Genomic DNA, 21,062 nt, shown 5'->3' with positions numbered 1-21,062 from the left:
ATGCACTCTTATTGATTGTGCTTGGCTGTACATGTACATATCCTTCAAGATGTATCATGGGGGTGTTGCAACCGGCCTTTCTCCTGCCAGAGCAATTTACTTGCTCTTCTTATCTTCACTAAATTCTACTACCACATCATCACGTGAGCAAAAGATCACCTGAGACAAAGAGATGATGATTTTCTATGTTAGGTAGAAAAGTCGATTCAAAAGATGATTAAGGTTCTTATGACTACGTTATACTACAGGTAATGTCTGAAGATTAGATTACAATAACTATGAAGTTGGTTTTGCCTGGTAATATTCCCATGACATCTTTAGAAATGATACGTGTGGCACTGATAAGCCTAAAGAGGACAAAGGTTTATGTCACAGGATGTTGAAACTTTCAAAAGACATTTTGACAAGGTTTTTCTTCTACTTTCTTGTTAGAACCAGTGTATGTCAAAATGAGGAATGAGAAAATCCACGAACAACATGAGATTAAAGAAGGGGAGAAACATTTTTTGCTTCAGGAGTTTTCTTTTTCTTTTTTTTTTAAAAGGTAACTACTCTCTAAGATCATTGGCATAAAGTTACTAAGATGCAATACTAATTCACATGGATTTGAAAAATAATGCAGTAATTTTTAGTTTCAGCTGTGCATTTCATGATAGTCAACAGGTGGCAGCATATACCATATTTAAACATTGTTCCAAAATCAATCTCCATAATAGTCTATGTGTTTCCTACTGCCAAAGGGGCCCTTTAGAGTAGTGAGAGAAGACCTTCACCCTGAAACCCACAGCGTCCCTTTTCAGCAGGAAGTAGCTAAGAGAATACGCCATCCTCTTTTCCTTATGAATCAGGGTGAAGTCTCTCTCAGGGAGGAGTGATAGGGAATGGCAAGGGACACACTGACAAAGGAGATTAACCAGAACTGGCTTTGATAAGCACTATGGCAATTGGACAATTAAAACAGACATTCGGGGGTGGGGGGGAAAGAAGAACGAACTGGGGAGAAGGGTGGAGAAAACAAGTGCAACAATGAATGAATGAAAACCCAAAGTCTCTATAAATGTTCATTAAAACGAATAAAATTTAATAATAATAAAAAAATGAAAAGAAAAAAAAAACCCATTGTTTCTGACCTGTAAAGATGACGGGCTCCAGAGAGTTTTGTCTATGAAGCAAACTTTGATAAATGGACTTCTATTTTATTATGTCAAGATTCCTTTGTCTTGAGGGCTGACTGGTTGGCAGTAAACAAGGAATTCTAAACGTGAAACGTTCTCTCTAGTTCTGTAAGCAGTTAATAAATTAAATCTTAAATGCTCCTGATACATCCTTTTCTTTTTTGAATCAGGCCTCACTTCTTATGCATTCCATCTGGTTCAGATATATTTGGATATGAGTACACTAATTGAAGGTAGGGTCACTCTCTGCTTTGCATTCTTTTAAGCAGGAAAAAAAGAAGTATGAATGTGTTCAGGGAAGAACAGAAAACAAGCTGGAAAGGAGGCCTACACAATTCAAGGTCATATCATCCACAATGGATCACTTGAGGGGTACTCGCTGACTCTCTATATAGTGCTTACTTGCTGACTGTACATGCTCTTCCATAGGTGGTTCATCTGCTCCCTGTACTGAAGCATATCCAGATGATGCAGTCTCACTGCGATTATCCTCTTCATGTGGAGAGACACTATTGGATGTTTCATTGGATACAGGGGCTTGCAAAGACAATGATCCATCTTCAACATCCACCTTTGGAAAAATAATTGAATGAATCAAAAGACAGAGAACATCTTTTTTAGTCACCACAGCATCACAAAGTTTCTTGAGAAGTGGCTTATTAGAACAAAGCTTCTTAATCTTTTTAAGCATATAATTCCTCTGGAAAAATTGTTGTAAAAGTCTACATAATAAAATATATGCCATTCCAACAATTCCTATGCATACAATTTGGCCTATGATCCATTTTGACAAATACAAAAATCTCTTCTTGGTGTCAGCCAGAGAAGTAAGAATAACTGGTTCCACCAATGAATGGGGTACATCTGATTCATTCATTTGGGGGATCCAGTATTTATTTTTAAATTATTTCTTGTCTTTTAAATTTAAAATGTAAAATAGGAACAATAATATTAGTGTCTTAAATTTGTTTAGGGTTTTAGAGCAGCATTTCAAATTAACAGAATACTGAAAAGTTAAGCAAATTATTTATCTGATAAAGAACTCACATAGATAATATATATGAAGAATTCGAAAATGTAACAATGAGAAGTAATGTGAAAAATAAAATATTTTTTAAAAGAGTAAAAAATGGACAAAGAACTCTTGAGAGGCAACAACAAGAAAACCCAAATTAAAAGTGGGCAAAAAAGATTAACAGACACCTATCCACAGAAAATCTACAAATAGCAAATAAGCTAAAGAAAAGATGCTATAATCTAAGTTATTAGCAAACTGCAAATGAAAACATGTCTCATACAAGGAAGGCACTAAAAAAAAACTGAAACCAAACCAACCAAATAAACAAACAAAAAAACCCCCAAACAACAAGTAAAAAACAAGTAAACAAACTAAACAAGTAAAAAACTAAAACCTTATACTGCCCCCTAGGAGAATTGAGAATCAATGTCATGTATATATTTCAAGTCAAGATTTTGTTGAGCTCAACTTTTGTTGTGTGTACTAAGAAAATAGAAAGCTATGGTGTCCTCGTGGTAAGAAGCTGTGCCGCAATCCCAAAGGCACACGGTTCAAGTCACCAACTGCACCACTGAGGAAGGACGGACAATCTACTTCCGTGCAATTAAGTGCCTGTGAAAATGTGCCAGAGCGTTAGCTATGGGTCGGTTCTGACTCGCCAGCACACAATTGTGAAAATACATGGTTTTTTCATTTATTAAATCCAATATTCTAATTTAGGGAGCTCTGGTGGTGTCTCCACAGAAAGTTGTGAGGCTAAACCAAAGGCGGCACCTCTCTGGAGGTTCAAATACACTTGTAACTCCTCAGGTGAAACATGAACAATCTCCTCCCACGTGACTGACAGCCTAGGAAACCCTGTGGTTTCAAGCTATGAGTTGATCTCGACTTGATGGTGACGAGTAAGAGTGAAGATGATAATTTAATATCTAGTATGTTTTTTTTCCAAACAGCACATGCTCATTTGACTTTGGGTTTTGTCTCTCTATGTAACAGAAACTAGAAACGAAGAAAAGGAAAATAAAAACAAGAAAGGGATCAGAAGCCAAGTTTATAATTTTAAAGTACTGATCAAACAATAAACACACTTGGGAGGACAAAGGAAAATGGAGTAGGCCCAAGATGGTCTCCATGACATACAGACTTCTGATTTAGGTATAAGGCTGGCACATTACATAGCTAAAAATAATGTTATTTTTCTAGAGGCCTAGGTGCACAGTGCTTAATTTCTTTCATATAAACAACAGTGTGGCAATATTTACCTCAATTCCCAAAGCTTTGAGTATGTCACATTTGCACATGGGGCAAGTTCTGTGTTCTAACAGCCATGGGTCAACACATGTCTTGTGGAAAATATGGCTAATTAAAGGGAAGAAAACCCACATAATTGAGTTATCAGTTATAAAACCATAACAACACTTTGCCCCAATACACTAACAAGTTACCCTGTGAATTTTCTTAGTCTTCTACTGGATGCCTTCCCTGCCCCAACCCCCGTTAAACTTTATTATAGAACTCACACTAAGAAAGGACAAAATTTGAAAATTTTGTAATACACTGCTCTGAAATAGCAAAGTCTCATCATTTTAGCTTCAAGAAATTATTTTTAGTGCTCATTACTTGAAAAATGACTAAGATGCTACCTGTCTTTGTTCACTATTTCAGATTTCAGTTCCTTGTCATTCCCCATCTGTAAAACGGTACAGTTAGTAATTGTCAATAATTGCTTGCTGTTGTTGTTATGTGCCATCGAGTTGCCTGTGACTCATAGTAACCCTATGTACAACAGCCCTAAACCCTGCTTTATCCTGTGCCAATCTTATTGTCTCCGACACATCTTCCCCCATTCCCTAGTGACAGAATCAATCCATTTCATTGAGGGTCTTCCTCTCCTGCGCTGTCCCTCCACCCTCCCAAGCATGAAGTCCCTCTTCAAGGACTGATCCCACCTTGCAATATGTCCATAATATGTCAGACACTGCTTCAGTATCCCTGCCTCTAAGGGGCAGCCTGGCTTCACCTTCTCCAGGACAAATTTGTTCTCTTAGCAGTCCATGATATATTCAATATTCTTCTTCAGCACCACAGCTCAAAGGCATCAACTCTCCTTCTATCACTACCCCTAGTCATTGTACATCTCTCTGATGCATAGCAAGTAATTGCAAAGACATGGCCTGTATCAGGAACACCTTAGTCTCCAGAATGACATCATTGCTCTTCAGTACTTTGGAGAGGTCTCTGACAGCTTACTTTCCTAATGCAATTCATCTTTTAATTTCCTGGCTGCTGGTACCAAAAGTGTCGATTGAAGAGCCAAGCAAATTGAAGCTGTCAACAATTTCAATCTCTTTACCATCTACCATGATGCTGCCAATCGGCCCAGTGGTGAGAATCTTTGTCTTCTTGATGTTGAGCTTCAATCTATATTGAAGGCTGCAGTCCTTGACCTGCAGCAAGCGCTTCAGGTCCTCCTCAGTTTCAGCAAGCAAGGTTGTGCATAAAGCAGATTGTTGATGAATCTTCCTCCAATCCTGATGCCACATTTCTCCTCATAGAGCCCAGCCTCCTGGATAATCTGTTCCACATATAGATTGAAAAGATATGGAGATAGGATACATCCTGGACGCACACCTTTCCCAATTTTGAACCATGCAGTGTTTCATTGCTTTGTTCTGAATGACTGCCTCCTGGCCCAAGTATAGGTTTTGCATAAGCACAATCAAATGTTCTGGGATTGCCATTCTTCTCAGAGTCAGTCACAGTTTGTTGTGATACACACAGTGAAATGCCTTTGCATAGTCAATGAAACACAGATAGACATTCCTGTGGTATGCTCTGCTTTCAGCCAAGATCCATCTGACATTAAATATAATATCCCTAGTGCCACGGCCTCTTCTAAATCCAGCCTGCACTTTAGGCAGTTTTCTATTGATGTGCTGTTCTTGTATTTTTTTATAATCTTCAGCAGAATCTTGCTTGCATGTGATATCTATGATACTGTTCGATAATTTCCGCACTCTGTCAGGTCACCTTTCTTTGGAATGGGAACAAATATAGATCTCTTCAAGTCAGTTGGCCAGGTTGTTATCATCCAGATTTCTTGGCACAACTTGGTGAGCACGTCCAGGGAAGCATCTGTTAGCTGAAATACGTCAATTGGCATGCTATCAATTCCTGGGACCTGTTTTTTGCCAATTCTTTCAGAGCAGCTTTAACTTCTTCCTTCATCACCACAAGCTCTCGCTCATACATTGTTTCATGAAATTCTTCTGTGTCCACCAATTCCTTTCGGTACTCTGTATACTCTTTGCACCTTCTTTTGATGCTTCTTGGATTATTTAATATTCTGCCCAAAGCATCCTTAAGTATTGCAACTCGAGGTTTAAATTTGTTCTTCAGTTCCTTGAGCTTAATTAAGAAATACTGAGCGAGTTTGGCCCTTTTGATTTTCTGACTCTAGTTCCCCGCACATTTCATTGTAATACTTTGTCTTCCTGTGCTGCCCTCTGCAATCTTCTGTTCAACTCCTTAATTAGTACAAAATAATACTGAGCTTAATATAGTACTGACATTTTAGGCAATGTGGAGCATTTCACAAACACCACTATTTAATAGTTAAAAATAATTGTGGACTAATAATGAAATCTAAAAGGTTTTAACTTTCAAATATTGTTGTTAGGTGCCATTGAGTCAAGTACGGCTCATAGCAACCCTATGAGCAACCAAGTCTCAAACCTGTCCTATCCTGTACCATCCCCATCATCTCTGACAGCCCGGCATCCATTGTTGTAGTCACTGTGTCAATTCATCTCATTAACGGTCTTCCTTTCTTTCACTGATCCTCCACCTTTCCAAGCATGATGTCCCTTTCCAAGTAACAGCCTCTCCTAGCAACATGTTCAAAGTATGTAAGATGAAGATTTGTCATTTTTGCCTTGCACTTTCTCTAAGACATATCTGTTTGTCCTTTTGGCAGTTCATGTGATATTCAGTACTCTCCCAACACCACAGTTCAAAGGCATCAATTCTTCTGTCATCCTTATTCATTTTCCAGCTCTGGGATGTATATAGCAAGTGACTGAAAATACCATGGCCTGAATCAGGCACACCTTAGTCTTCAAAGTGACTAGTAAAAAAAAAAAGAAAAGAAAACAAAAGAAAAGTAAAAAAAAAAGAAGAAAACAAAGTGACTTTCTTGTTCTTCAGGTATTGAGAGAGGTCTCTGACAGCAGACTTTCCCAGTGCCATACATCTCCTGATAGCCTGACTGCTGGTACCAAGGGTGATGACTGTGGACAACATCAATCTTTTCTCTATCTATCATGATATTGCCTATCACTCCAGTGGTGAGGATTTTTGTCTTTTTGATGTGGAGATGCAATGCATATTGAAGGCTGTAGTCTTTCACCTTCCGCAGCAAATGTTTCAAGTCCTTCTCATTTTCAGTAAGCAAGGTTGTGTCACCTGCATAGCACAAGTTATTGATGAGTCTCCCTCTGATCCTGATCTCACATTTTTCTTCATAGAGTCCAGCTTCCTGAATGATTTGCTCAGAATACAAACTGAATCGGTGTGGGTAAAGAATACAACCCTGACACACACCCTTTCTGCAGTGTTCCCTGGCTGTGTTTGGACAAGAGCTTCTTGGTCTAGGTACAGGTTTTGTATGAGTATAAGTCAGTGTTGGATTCCCTTTCTTCTCAATGCTAGCCATAATTTACTATGATCCACACAGCCAAATAATGACTTTGCATTGCCAATAAAACAAACTACTTTTTGTATTCTTTGCTGCCAGCTAGGGTCTGTCTGATATCAATAACATCCCTGTTACCAAGAACTCTTTTAAATCCAACTTGACTTTATGGCAGTTCTCTCTCAATGTACTGTTCTAACCATTTTTTTATGATCTTCAGAAATATTTTGCTTGTATGTAATTTTAATAAAATTGTTCAATAACTTGGACAGTAGGATCACCTTTCCTAGGAATGGGAACAAATATAGATTTCTTCTACTCAGTTGACCAAGTAGTTGCCCTCCCAATTTCCTAGCACAAACTGGCATGTCCAGGCTTGCACATGTTAGCTGAAACATGTCAACTGATATCCCATTGATTCTTGAGGCCTTATCTTTTGCCACTGCCCTTCAGTGCATTTTGAACTTCTTCCTTTGTTACCATTTGCTCTTGTTCATATGGTACTTCCTGAAATTTTTCAGAGTAAATTCTTTTTGATAACAGTGACTCTGGGCATCCCTTCCATCATCATCTTTTTTTCAATTCTTCTTCTCATTCATGTGTTTTGAAAACTAATTATTATTCTTTATTTCCATCTTATTTTGACACTTCCTGGATCATTCAGGATTTTGCCTATGGTATCTCTCAGTATTGCAACTCAGTGCTTGAATTTAATTTTTAAATCTTTCAGCTTGGGAAATGTCAAATTAATTCTTCACTTTGTATTCTCCAGCTCCAATTCTTTGCACATTCCATTATAATGCTTTGCTTTGTCTTCTTAAGCTGACCTTTGAAATTTTCTTTTACTTCTGCATTTCTTTCCTTTGATTTAGCTTCTTGATACTCTTTTCTTTCTCCTCTGTCTTGATAAGAACCTTTTGCTTTCTTCATTGATTCTCTTTTCTTTCTCCTCTGTCTTTATAAGAACGTTTTGCTCTCTTCATGGATCATTGCTTTGGTGTCATAGTATGATTCATTTGGTCTAACTTTCAAATAGGTCTTAGCAAATTTATTTTAGTCTCAAAAGGATTGTTAATCTGAATGAATTAAAAATGAAACAATCCAGTACTATTTTACTATAGACATAAAATTGTTGGTTAGGTTTTCCATGTTGTATGAAATAGTAAAGAACAAATTGCCAGATTATGAAAACTTTATACAATTATAGCAATTTCAGCATTAATAACAAAAATCAAGGCATCCTTCTATATTTAAATGATGTTAAAATAAATAGTTTTATTACATTAATTTATAAACATTCAACATAGTTTTCTCTCATCACAACCATATTTACAGATCTCTTATTCTTATTGATGATGTGAAAGAAAAGTGAACTTACTTGCAGGTTAAGATTCGCACCAAATCATTTGGTTTATACAGTTCAATACACACAGCACAACTATCTCCATCAGGGCCTATTTCCTGTGAATAAAGAATAAGAAAAAGATTTTAAATATCTGAAGATAATTGAATATTCCTGTAATGAACTAGGATGAATTATATTCATCCTTTATAAACACCAGCTCTGGTGGCTTAGTGGTATATAGCTGTGCTGCAAGCCTAAAGGCATGCTGCTCAACTCCACCAACTGCTCTGTTAGAGAAAAATGTTCAGTGCCTTCTTGTGTGATTTACTGCCTTTGAAAACCTGATGGCACAAAATAACAACAACAACAACTACAATTGTTATAAAAGTTGAATATCAAAACAACTATGAGATATCATCTCACCCCAGCAAGAATAGCAAAGTTCAACAGGGCAGCAAACAAAAAATGTTGGCAAGGTTGTAGAGAGCTTTGAAGGCTTATTCACTGCTGGTGGGAATGTAAAATAGTACAACCACTATGGAAGGCAGTCTGGTGCTTTCTCAGAAAATTAGAAATAGAAATATCATTTGACCCAGCAATGCCACTAGTAGTAATATACCCTAAAGAAATCAGAGCTGCTACCCAAACAAATGTATGCACACCCATATTTACTGCTGCATTCTTGACAATAGCAAAGAGATGGAAGCAACCCAAGTGTCCATCAACAAATGAATGGATAGAAAAACTATGGTATATTCATATAATGGAATACTAGATAGCACTGAAAAACAAGGAACTCATAAAATGTTACATAGCATGGGTGACTCTGGAGGAGATTATGGTGAGTGAAATATCTCAGTCACAAAAGGACAAATACTGCATGACACCTCTGTTATAGAAACAGGACTAACATGGGGGTTGGGGAGAAACTGAGAAAAGAGGGAATAAATAATGAACACTGTATTAGAGCAGATGAAGGAAAGAACTGTTTAAAAGGAATATATGAGTATGTATTATCTGTATGACAACAGTCTAGAATAATATGTGCATAGCAAATTGGACTGGGGGAGGGAGGGAAGAGGTTGTAAAACAACGAATGAATATTTTTTAAGTGAACTGAGGGGGTAGGGAGGTAAACATGCAACAATGAATGAATGAAAATCCAACTTTTCTGTAAACTTTAATTATAATCACAATAAAAAAATTGAGAAATAAAAAAAAACATGCAAAAAAAGTTAAAGATTTCCCCCCCCAAAAAAAATGTTAACAACTACTAAGTGGCTGGTAGTGTAGCATGTAGGTAGTTGTGCTGCTAATCCATAGTTGTCACTTCTCTGGAAGTTTGAATCGACTATGGAGAAAGGTGGGAAATTTCTTCCTGTGTCATTTACAGACTCGGGAAAACTTTCTGGATGGTCAACTATGAGCTGGTTCGGATACAATGGCAATGAGTTTGAGGTTTTGTTTTTATTTTTTTAAGTGACGATACAACTCTAAGTTATCAAGAAACCATTCAAAAGTATTCTCATTTTAAAAAGACAAAAGAAAACAAAAGGGGAACATAGGAAAGTGAAATATTAACATTGAACTAATATTTTTTCTGATTCTACAATTCACAAAATGCCACAGGTACAACTAAATCTTAAGCTGTGGTCAAATCACCCTCTGTTGCTTTCGTAAGGTCCACTCCGACAATCTAGGAAAATCTCCCTATCTCAAGATCCTTAATTTTTTTCACATCTACAAAGACTCTTTTGCCATTTAAGGTAACTCAACGTCCAGGGATTTTTGTTGTTATGTGCTGTCAAGTTGAGTCTGACTCATAGAGATCCTATGAACAACAGATACTAATCCTGTCCTATACTGTGCCATTCTCATCACCTCTAACATACATGAGACCATTGTTGCAGTCACTGTGTCAAATCCATCTTGATGGGAGTCTTCCTCTCCTTTGTTGACGCTCAACCTTTCAAAGAATGATGCCCCTTTTCCAAGGAATAGCCCTTCCAAACAACATGTCTGAAGTATGGGTTTTAAAACTTTGCTATCCTTGATTCTAAGGAGCACTCTGGCTGCACTGTCTGTAAAATATATCAGTTTGTTCTTTTCGCAGTCCACAGGATAATCAGTATTCTTCTCTAACACCACAGCTTATAGGCATCAATTTTTCTTCCAACATCCTTTAACACTGTCCAGCTCTCAGGTGCGTAACAAGTGATTGAAAAGACCATGGCCTGAACTGGGTGCACCTTTAGTTTAAAAACTGACATTGCTCCTTAAATTTTAGAGAGGTCCTTGACTTCAGGCTTTCCCAATGTACCACATCCAGGGGTTAGGGTCTGGCTATCTTTGGGAAGTCATTATTCAGTCTACCAGTAGTATCAACTTCATGAAACAACAAGATTTAGAAATGACAACAAAAAGCATATTTTCCCTAGTAGCAAGAAGCTGTGCTGCAATCCCAAAGGTGCGTGGTTCGAATCTACCAGGGCAATCTCCTCCTGTGCCAGTCAGATCTGACTTGATGGTACATAACAACAAAAGATTAAAAAAATTTTAAAAAAGCATATTTTGCAGTGATATTAAGATTGAACAGAAGCCAAGTAGTATTGCTTTAGAACACATATACCTTATCTCCTTGTTTCAGTGTGCGAAGCTGAAGTCTTCCAATAGCTTTTTTTGCATCTGCCTTTAATTGTCTCTGTAATAATAATAAAAAAGGAATTAGAAAAAGCATCTCTTGAAAAATTAAGACATAAAAAGCTACAGAGAACTATGAAATATTTTTCCTGTAAACCTATACTCATCACTGTCAAGTCAGAATTGACTGACAGCTGAGCCTCCAGCAGGCTTTCTGGGAGCTGAAAATTGCAGGAGAGTGCCCATTTTTCTCTCACAGAGTTGCTGGTGGATTCAAATAGCCTGAGAGGTGCCACCTTTGTGATTAGCAGCACTACTTTCTAGAGACTACACCACCAGAGTTTCCTTTCAATGCAAAAGTCAGTAAGTAACTGTTAAAATTAATTTTTAAAATTACAATTTCCCATAATATCCCATTTATGGTGACATGAGGGAGAATTTTAAGATTACTACATTTTACTTACCTTTCAGATTTTTCAGAAAGTAATTTTTATTTATAAAATTATTTGTAATTTTGGATTACTTACTACTTTTCACTTACAAATCTCCCTACCTCCTCCTCCCTTTAAACCCATTTTATTTGAGTGAAAGTTTACAAATCACATTAGTTTTCTCCAGATAATAATTCATAGGCTTTAACTTTTTTATTGTTAGGTGCTATTGAGTACAATCCATAGTGGCCCTATGAACAATAGATCCTGTACTGTGCCATGTTCACATTTCCTGACACATCAGAGCCCATAGCAGCAGTCACTGTGTCAGTCTATATGGGTTAATCCTAACCCTAACCCTAATCCATATGTGGAAACTGAAGAAGACACTGGGCTTCCCACCTGGGTGGATGTTGAATGGAATATAGTATGTGCAGTATGGTCAGATGATAAGCAGTCTTCCTATTTTGAACGAAAATGATTTAATTTAACAGAACTTGCACAAAATTCAGGTGCTCAGAACCAGAGATGATCACAAGAATATCAACAGCTTCTTTGTGCCCCTAAAAGTCTTCCTCATCTCCAGCAAGTAGACCTCTTTCATCTGGCATCTAGGTTGAAAATTAGTGATAATGTGAAGTATCTAAGACAACATCTGGCATATGGCAGACATGCATTTATCACTCATCATAAGTAACAGACTTAAAAGTAACACATGGTTCTGACTCATGGTGACCCTCCCTCGGGTTGCTGGGGCTATAACCCCCCCCTTTCTAGTGCCTGAAGCACTTGCTTCAGAAAGTCAAGGACTGCAAAATTCAATATGGATTGAAGCTCAACATCAAGAAGACAAAGATTCTCACCACTGGACCAATTGACAGCATCAGTATGGCTGGTGAAGAGATTGAGATAGTTAACAGTTTTAGTTTACTTGGCTCCACAATCAACACTCTTGGTACCGGCAGCCAGGAAGTAAAAAGACAAATTGCATTGGGAAAGCCTGCTTTCAGGAACATCTACAGAATATTGAAGAGCAACGATGCCAGTCTGGAGACTAAGGTGCACCTGATCCAGGACACGGTCTTTGTAACTATGTGCTATGCATCAGAGAGCTGGACAATGACTAGGGATGACAGAAGGAGAGTTGATGCCTTTGAGCTGTAGTGCTGGAGAAGAGTGTTGAATATACCATGGACTGTCAGAAGAACAAACAGGTTCATCCTGGAGAAGGGCCTGAAACCAGGCTGCTTCTTGGAGGCAAGGATTCTGAGTCTTCATCTGACATACTTTTGACATCTTGCAAGGAGGGACCAATCTTTGGAGAGGGCATCATGCTTAGAAGGGTAGAAGGACAGCACAAGAGAGGAAGACTCTTTTTTTTTTTTTATTATTTTGTGTGCGTGTACCGTCAAATCAGATCTGACTGGTACAGGAGGATATTGCGCCTCCTTCTCCGGCAGAGCATCTGGTGGATTCGAACCGCGTTCCTCTGGGATTGCAGTGCAGCTTCTTGCCACTAGGCCACCAGAGCTCCCCTGAGAGGAAGACTCTTGATGAGATGGATTGATTCAGTGACTGGGGTAAAAGGGGTAGATGTGTCAGAGACAGTGAGATTGGCTCAGGATAGAGCAGGGTTCAAAGCAGTTGTACATAGGGTCTCTATGACTCACAGGTGACTTGATGGCACTCAACAACAATTGTGATTTGAGGGAGCACTGGTGGCCTAGTGGTAAGAAATTGCTCTGCAATCCTGAAAGCACGCAGTTTGAATATGCCAGCTGCTCCACGGGAGAAGGATGGACAATCTCTTCTCATATGATTAACTGCCTCTGAAAACACACTAGAGGATCAGCTATGGGTCAGATCTGAATCAATGGTACACAACCACCACCACCACCACAACAACAACTGTGATTTGAGTGAAAGTTTATAAAGCTAAGTAATTCTGGTTACACATTTTGTTTTATAACATTAATTACAATATCCACAATGTAACTGCATTCTTCCCACCTCCTGTAACCGTCTTTCCCATTAATTCTTCAATCCTGGCCCTTTCTACTCTTTGGGCTTTATCCTTGGAAATTGTTGCTCTTTTGAATTTACCTGAGTAGTTAATCTAAGGAGTGAGTATCTCCCTGATGTTATGGCTCATCTTATAGAATTATCTATTGTTTAGGTGAAAGTTGAACCACAGGGACAAGTTTTTGTTCCAGGTTCACAGGGTAACTAAGTGAGCTCTGGTGGCCTAGTGTAAGAAGCTACTCTCTAATTCCAAAGGCACACAGTTCAAATCCTCCAGCTGCTCTGTGGGAGAAAGATGGGGAATCTCTTTCTGTGTGATTTTGATGTTGTTGAGTTCCATTGAGTTTGAAATGAGCCATAGCTGACCCTCCAGAGGGTTTTCAGAGGCAGTTAATTGCTTGGGAAGAGAATGCCCATCCTCCCACAGAGTAGCTGGTGGCCTCGAACCATGTGCTTTTGGGATTGCAGTGCAGATTCTTACCACTAGGCAACCAGAGCCTCAGAAAACTCACTGGGGTGGGGGGTGGGGGGCGGTCAGATAATACATTGGTTCCAACTCAGAAACAGTAACAACAAGGGTCATATAGACTTGGGAGTTCTATCAGAAAACCTGGCCATTTTTATATTTTTTTTTAATTTGGTTTCACATTTCCCCCCACTCTACCCAAGATTTTCTATTGTGATATCTTTTAGAGCAGTCATTGGTAGTCTTCATAATCTTCACTATTCCACATCTATCTCCTGAGGAACAACTGGTAGATCTGAACTGTTGACCTTTTGACTAGCAGCCCAACATGCCACACACACCAAGCTGTCAGGGCTCCTTATCATATTGATAGCAAATATATTTTGTGAAGAATATATGATATAGCTATGTAAGGTATCTCTTTAATGCCTAAAAATGTCTCCTGTATAATTTCAAGAATGGTATTTGACCTATTGCCTATGGAATTACTAGTCAAATGACTTCTTTGCTATTCCAAGAAGAACAGAAATTTCCAGCAAATAAAGCTCAAAAGAAATAGGCCTAGATCCTATGAAGTAGAAAGGTAGCAATCAAGGTGACTTCAATGTTCTTTGACGACTTATCTGAGTACAAATAATTTCTTTTTAGCAGTTTTTCTCAATTTTGTATCATAAGTAAACAGGGCAATGACAGTCAATGGAAGTACATTTATAATCTTTATACCTAAGAGAGATTTTAGAGTTTGTACTCGACAGCAACTAACAATGATAACAACATATAAGATATGCATTGATATGTCTTCTAGTTTAAAAAAATTTGAATCCTCACAATAACCTGCTACAGGAGGTAATATTCTCTTTTTTAAGATGAGAAAATAGGACTAAAACCAAGGACTATAAACTTCATTAAAGAAAAGCTTGGAAGAACTCTAGAAGTCCTAATCCACAACATAAACAGTCTTCCAAGTATCCTGAAAAATTTACAGCCAGGAGAAGATAAAATAGATGAATGGGACCTTCTAAGAATCAAATCCCTATGCACATCTAAAAACTTCTCCAACAGGGTAAAAAGGGAAGCCACAGACTGGGAAAAAGTATTTGGTAATGACATGTCAGATAAGGGTCTAGAATTTATAAAATACCCGAGCAGCACAACAAGATAAGGGTAAATAATACAACTGAAAAATGGGCACAGGATATGATCAGACACTTTACCAAAGAAGACATTCAGATGACCAACAAGCACATGAAGAAATGTTCAAAATCCCTAGCTCTAAGAGAGATGCAAATCAAAACTACTATGAGATAACATCTTACCCCAGTAAGAATAGCAAAATTTAACAGAACAGCAAGCAACAAATCCTGGCAAGGTTGTGGAGAAACTGGAACCCTTATTCACTGTTGGTGGAAGTGTAAAATGGTGCAACCACCATGGAAGGTGGTGTGGTGCTTTCTCAAAAAGTTGGAACTAGAAATACCATTTGACCTAGCAATTCCACTAGATATATGCACACCCTGTTTATTACAGCTTTGCTCACAATAGCAAGGGACTAGAAACAACCTAAGTGCCCATCAACAAAGAGTGGATAGAGAAGCTGTGGTATATTCACAAAAAGGTATACTATGCTGCATTGGAAAACAAGGAACTCATGCAATGTTATTCAAAATGGGTGACCCTGGAGGACATGATGCTGATTGAAGTATCTCAGTCACAAAAGGACAAATACTGCATGGTGCCAGTGTTGTAGAATGGGTCTGACATCAGGGTTGGGGGGGAGACTGAGAAAGATGGGATAAATGTTTACTGAATTGAAACAGATGAGGGAGAAAACTGTGTAAAAAGGATATGTGATTATGTATTTCTGTCATGATAGGAATCCAGAATGAAAGGTGCATAGTGGAGTGGACCTGGGTGGGGGTGGGGTGGCAGATTGTAAAACAACGAAAGAATTTTTCTTTTACTTTTCAAAGAGAAGAGTGTACTGGGGGATGGGTGGGCAGGGAGAAAGGTGCAACAATGAATGAATGTAAATCCAAAGTCTTTGTAGATTTTCATTGAATTAATAATAAAAATATTAAGAAAAAAAAAAGAGAAAATAGAGGTTTGGAAAAGTTAAATCACTTGTCCAAAAGATGGAATAGACACTAGTACTCAACTTTTCATATTCTAAGAGTCCATTATAAAAAAGTTATTCATAATTCAGCTGCCTTTTAGAATTTTTCAAACTCCTGAATTTTATAGTCTATCAAACTGGCCAATCTTTGAGTGGACAATTACGTATTTACAGGATCCTGGTCAGACTTCTAAACCTTACTACTTTCTAAACCCAAAGATCATAAGCTACTTTGACATTGAGACAAGAGGGAGGGGAAATCAACAAGGGGAAAAGAGAAAGTAGTGTAGTTGATAAGTCTTTCACATTTTTCTCCTAGTATTGAGAAAAAAAAATATCTATCTATCTATCTATCTATCTATCTATCTATCTATCATCTATCTATCTTTTTATTGTGGCTTGAGTAACAGTTTCATAGTTTTTGATTCAACAATTTAAACATTAGCTACAATCTCTACATTGTAATAGCACTCTACCATTTAATTCCCATTTTGTTCATTTCCATCTATCCCTCTTTTCTATTCTTTTCTGCCTTCTAAGCTTCCCCCCTTGGCAAATACTGCCCTTTTTATCTTGTATGGTATAATCTAAGAAATGTGTTCCTCCCTGATGTCACTCATGAGCTTATAGATCTATCTACTATTTGGCTTGAAGTTGAGTCACACATGTGAGTTAAGCTCCAGGCCTAAAAGTTGACTGTCAGTCTCAGAGGTTCCACCAGTCTCTATCGGATCAGCATTTCTGCTCTATCTTTTATGATTTTGAGTTTTGGTTCACATCTTTCTCTCACTCTATCAGGTATTATCTATTTTGATCTTTTTCAGAGAAGTCAGCAATAGTAGAGAAACCAGCAAGAATACCTAGCTGAATACCATCTAGTTTTTCTGGTCTCAGAGACGAACAATGAAATTCACGTAATCTGCGGGAGCTCTGGTCACCTAGTGGTAAAAAGTTGCATTAGACTCCCAAAGGCACGTGATTCAAATCCCTCAGCTGTTCCACAGGAAAAGGATGGGTGATCATCTCCTATGCGCTGGATGGTCAGGTATGGTTTGGTTCTGACTCCATGGGACACAACAACAGAAGTACTTTAGACTGATGAACTAAAAAACTCAAACTCATTGCTGTAGAGTTGTGTTCTGACAACCCTCTATTGAGTCTCGTGACTATAGACTGCCCATTTTTTACTCTTGGAACTGCTGGTGGGTTTGAACCACCAGAGGTGCATAGACTTTTTATTAGCAGGGCAATACCTGAGGGACTATTGCCACCAGTGCTTCCTTAAACTTTGATTTTGTTCACTCTTATTTACTCTGGGTTATGAGAGACCAAAAGCTTCTAAGACATCAGCTGGTACTCATTAAAACAGGATGTAGAACATTGTCTCTGTGAACTATGTTATGCCAATTGACCTTGATGTCTCCTGAGATTATAGCTCTTAGCTCCAAGGCCCTGTGATTTATTCCTTCAAGGTGTTTTAGAACATTTTTTTATTTAGGTGTGTGCCACAGGTATTATGACAAAACTGGAAAAATACTCTTCTAGGAAAGGGATATATTTCTAGTGTATATATTTGATTAAGTCTGTGTTTGTGTGTATGTGTATTTTTTTAAAAAAAAACACACACACCAAAATCTGCTGCTGTCTAGACTGTTCCAGCTCATGGTGACTCATGTGTAACAGAATATACTGCTCCAGAAGGTAATCTTCATGAAGGCACATTGCCAGGCCATTCTTTCAGGGTTGCTACTAGCTGGGTTCAAATAATAAAATATTTAGGTGATTTTAATCTGTGGCCTTCAGGCCTGGTTTTAATTGTTTTTAGTCAAACATTCTTCTAAGTGGTGCAGCATTGTGTCTTGTCTATTTGCTGTACAAGAGTAACTCATTGTTGCTGTGATGTTAAACACTGTGACACTGATGTGTCAAAAGCGATAATGGTTACCCATGGTGGACAGTGTTTGGGGGAGCTCCCAATTAAAACAAGCTTGAGGGAACTCTGGTGGCCTAGTGGCAAGAAGCTGCACTGTAAGCCCAGAGGTATGGTTTGAATCCACCAGATGCTCTGCTGGAAAAAAGAGGGTCAATCTCCTCCTGTACCAGTCAGATCCAATTTGACGGTACACACACACAAAATAATAAAATTTTTTTAAAAATTGAAACACCCCCCTCACACACAAAAAAACCCCCAAGCTTGGAAATAGGAGTGGCATCCACTTCTGAAACCCTATGAACATGGAAAAATGACGAAAGTTACACAAGTATTCAGGTCTTTCATTCATAGGGTCACTATGAGTCATCTATGACTCAACAGCACTTAACAACAACACAACACAATTAAATTTAAAGTGTCATAAAGTTGACTAGAACTCATAGTGATCCTATCAACAACAGATCTGAACCTGTCCTATTTTGCACCATCTTCATGATCTCTGATGTGCTTGAGCCCATTGGTGTAGTCACAGTGTCAATCCATCTTTTGCCAACATGATATCTTTTTCAAAGGAATAGCCCTTCTTGAAAACATGCCCATAGTATGTGAGACCAAGCTTCAACATTCTTGCCTCTAAGGAGGATCCTGGTTAAATGTCTTCTAAGACAGACTTGTTTATTCTTTTGGCAGTCCTTGGCGTATTCAGTACTCTTCTCCAACACCAATTCTGAAACAATTATTCTTCTGTCATTATTCATTGTCCAACTTTCAGATGCACAGGAAGTAATTTAAAAAACCATGGCTTGGAGCAGGTGAACTTTAGTTTTTAAACTGACATACTTGCTTTTATGTTCTTGATAGCAGATTTTCCTAAGACAACATGTCTTTTGATTTCTTGACCGATATTAACATTCACAGGTGTTGATTGTGGATCCACAGAAATTAAATGGTTGACAACTTCAATCTTTTCTCCATCTATCATGATGTTACCTATTGGTCCAGTAGAGAAGATGTTCTTGTACAGGTTAGTAGTAGAGTATAAAAATTTTAGGTTTATACTGTCTGACTTATTTCTAATTCCAAAATACTCAATTATACACAATATAGTTCCAGAGTTTCCAGTGCTACTACTTATCAATTTACCAGGAACAGATACTAAATACGTAATTTTGTTTCATTATAAGTTAGACTATAATGGGAATTAACTTGGGGGAGAGATAGAAAATAATTTTTTAAAATATAATGTTTGAATTTATGCCCATGAGAGCAAAACTTACATTAATACCATTGCTAAAAAATGAGATGTGGCAGAGGAGACAAAACAATATGTAGGGCAAAATCCAAGATGTAAGGATATCCAAAGCAAAAAAATCCAAGAGATCTCGAAAAGATTTATAGTGTAGCACAAAGCAATATTTAACAAAGCAGCTCTGATTTTTTAAAAAAAAAAAATTCAAAGAAAATTTCAGATATTTTGATAGCTCTTACTGAGCTTTCCTAAAGAAAAGGCAATTCCTTTAAAAATGGATGCAAGAGAAAAAATTATGGTAAAAAAAGTTGTAAGCTGGTATTTTTAGAACTTAGATGAAGGTCACTGACACATTTCCCATTATTTCTCAAAATATTTCACTTTCACACTGATAGTACTAGTTCCCAAGATACATTCCTTTATCTAAAACCTGAAATACAAGGTCAAGTAGCCTTAATAATTTATATATTTCCCATATTACATAGAAGTTGCTTAATGAATACTTTTCAAATTTAGAAAACAGAAATTGTGATTATCAGTTCTACTTATTAAAAGCTTCTACTCTATTTAACTGGGAAAGGAGCAGTTTAGACAACATTTATTAGGCATTTACCACATATCAAGTTTAAAGCAAGAGGGTTGGGTTTTGGGTTTTTTTTTTACATGTTTCATTTAATCATTAACAACCTTGTGAAATAGGTATTTTAATATCTAAGTTTTATAGACAAGAAAAAGTAAGGTTCAGAAGCTTGACTAAAGTCCAGACAGCTGGTTTGTTTCGGAGCTGTGTTTCAATTCAAGCCCAGGTTCTATCTGGCTTTAAAAAGCCCATGATCTTTCCACTATTGCACACTGCCTTCATTGTGTAATAGCAAAGAGGCCTTCAAAAGGCTTCACATTCCTTGGAAAAAAAGATAACTGAAAGGAATAAGAAAGGGGGGGAGAGAAACCTCAAATCCAGTCCTTACCCAATCTAGCATTTTCCCCCTAATTTATCTATTTACTGTGATTGGTGTAACTTGAAAAACAAGTATTTCATACTAACAGCATCTGCCATTCTCCTCCCCAATCTTTAGAGATACCTGGTCTCAGAATATTTTGAAACTCTTGAGGACTTATTCAAAGGAGCTGGTTGCCAGCCAATTTTCAGAACAAAACTTTAATGTCACTGCTCTGATTATTCAAAAGTTGTGATCTCTCTAGTCATGTCATGATCTCTGTTAATAAAGAAATCCCCCCCCCTTCATTTGTTTGCTTGGTAAATTCAGACTGGAACCATAGTGGGGCTGAAAGTCAAGTCAATTCTTTTCCAGTACTATATGCTAAACTTAACAATGTTAGGGGACTCAAAGATATTTGTGTATTTTATAACCAATTAGGTAGAATGCATGTTTCAGTCTAGTTATTTGCCAGCATGAATTTTGGTCCCATAGCTTTCAGCTCTGAGCTAAAGGGAATGATATTAGATTTGCAATCACACCTAAGGACTTGATTGAGATGAGGGATGGGCTGGTTGTAAAAAAAGAAGCAAACTGGATTTTTCTGCATGTAAATGAGTATTTAAAATCTTTCCCCATAAAATTTGGCACAAAGCTTAATAAAATAGGACATTTAAAACAAAGCACTGTGGTTTCACCTCCGCACAGTTTGGTGGGTGGAGGGGGAATGGGAGGAAATGCGAAGGATCCAGGTGAAAAGCCAGGATCATGATGGGCAAGGTTCAATGGAGATTAATTTTATAAAATATAATGCATGAGAATGATTGTATGAAATACAATGTGAATGAAGAATAGTGCGAAACACAATGTATATGAACTTTTAAGCAAACTAACTAAAAAAATTTTTAAAAAAAGAAAAGAAAAAACCCCACAAAGAACTATAATCAGAAGGTCCTTTTTTTAGGCAGAATTCTGTGACCAAAAATCAATGGCTGGATCATGTGACTATTTGGGCACATAGAAACAGAAGGAAATCTTT

At 37.6% G+C, this 21,062-nt stretch overlaps 1 protein-coding gene across 2 annotated transcripts in view; it reads right to left on the bottom strand.

The window, feature by feature from the left end:
* The window catches only part of RNF128 (ring finger protein 128, E3 ubiquitin protein ligase), a 232,474-nt gene that overhangs the window by 4,548 nt on the left and 206,864 nt on the right, over positions 1-21,062 (bottom strand). For both annotated transcript variants that reach the window (XM_006889895.1, XM_006889894.1), the window contains exons 3-6: positions 10,861-10,932; positions 8,265-8,347; positions 3,456-3,552; positions 1,578-1,746 (exon numbers count right to left, since the gene is read on the bottom strand). In XM_006889895.1, coding sequence (XP_006889957.1) covers positions 1,578-1,746; positions 3,456-3,552; positions 8,265-8,347; positions 10,861-10,932 — 421 coding nt within the window. The remainder of the gene's footprint in view (positions 1-1,577; positions 1,747-3,455; positions 3,553-8,264; positions 8,348-10,860; positions 10,933-21,062) is intronic.

Source organism: Elephantulus edwardii, unplaced genomic scaffold (genome assembly GCF_000299155.1).
Source record: "Elephantulus edwardii isolate Elephantulus edwardi_28Jun2011 unplaced genomic scaffold, EleEdw1.0 scaffold00083, whole genome shotgun sequence".
In the NCBI taxonomy this organism is placed as follows: domain Eukaryota; kingdom Metazoa; phylum Chordata; class Mammalia; order Macroscelidea; family Macroscelididae; genus Elephantulus; species Elephantulus edwardii.
This window is presented reverse-complemented; position numbering and strand designations above follow the sequence as displayed.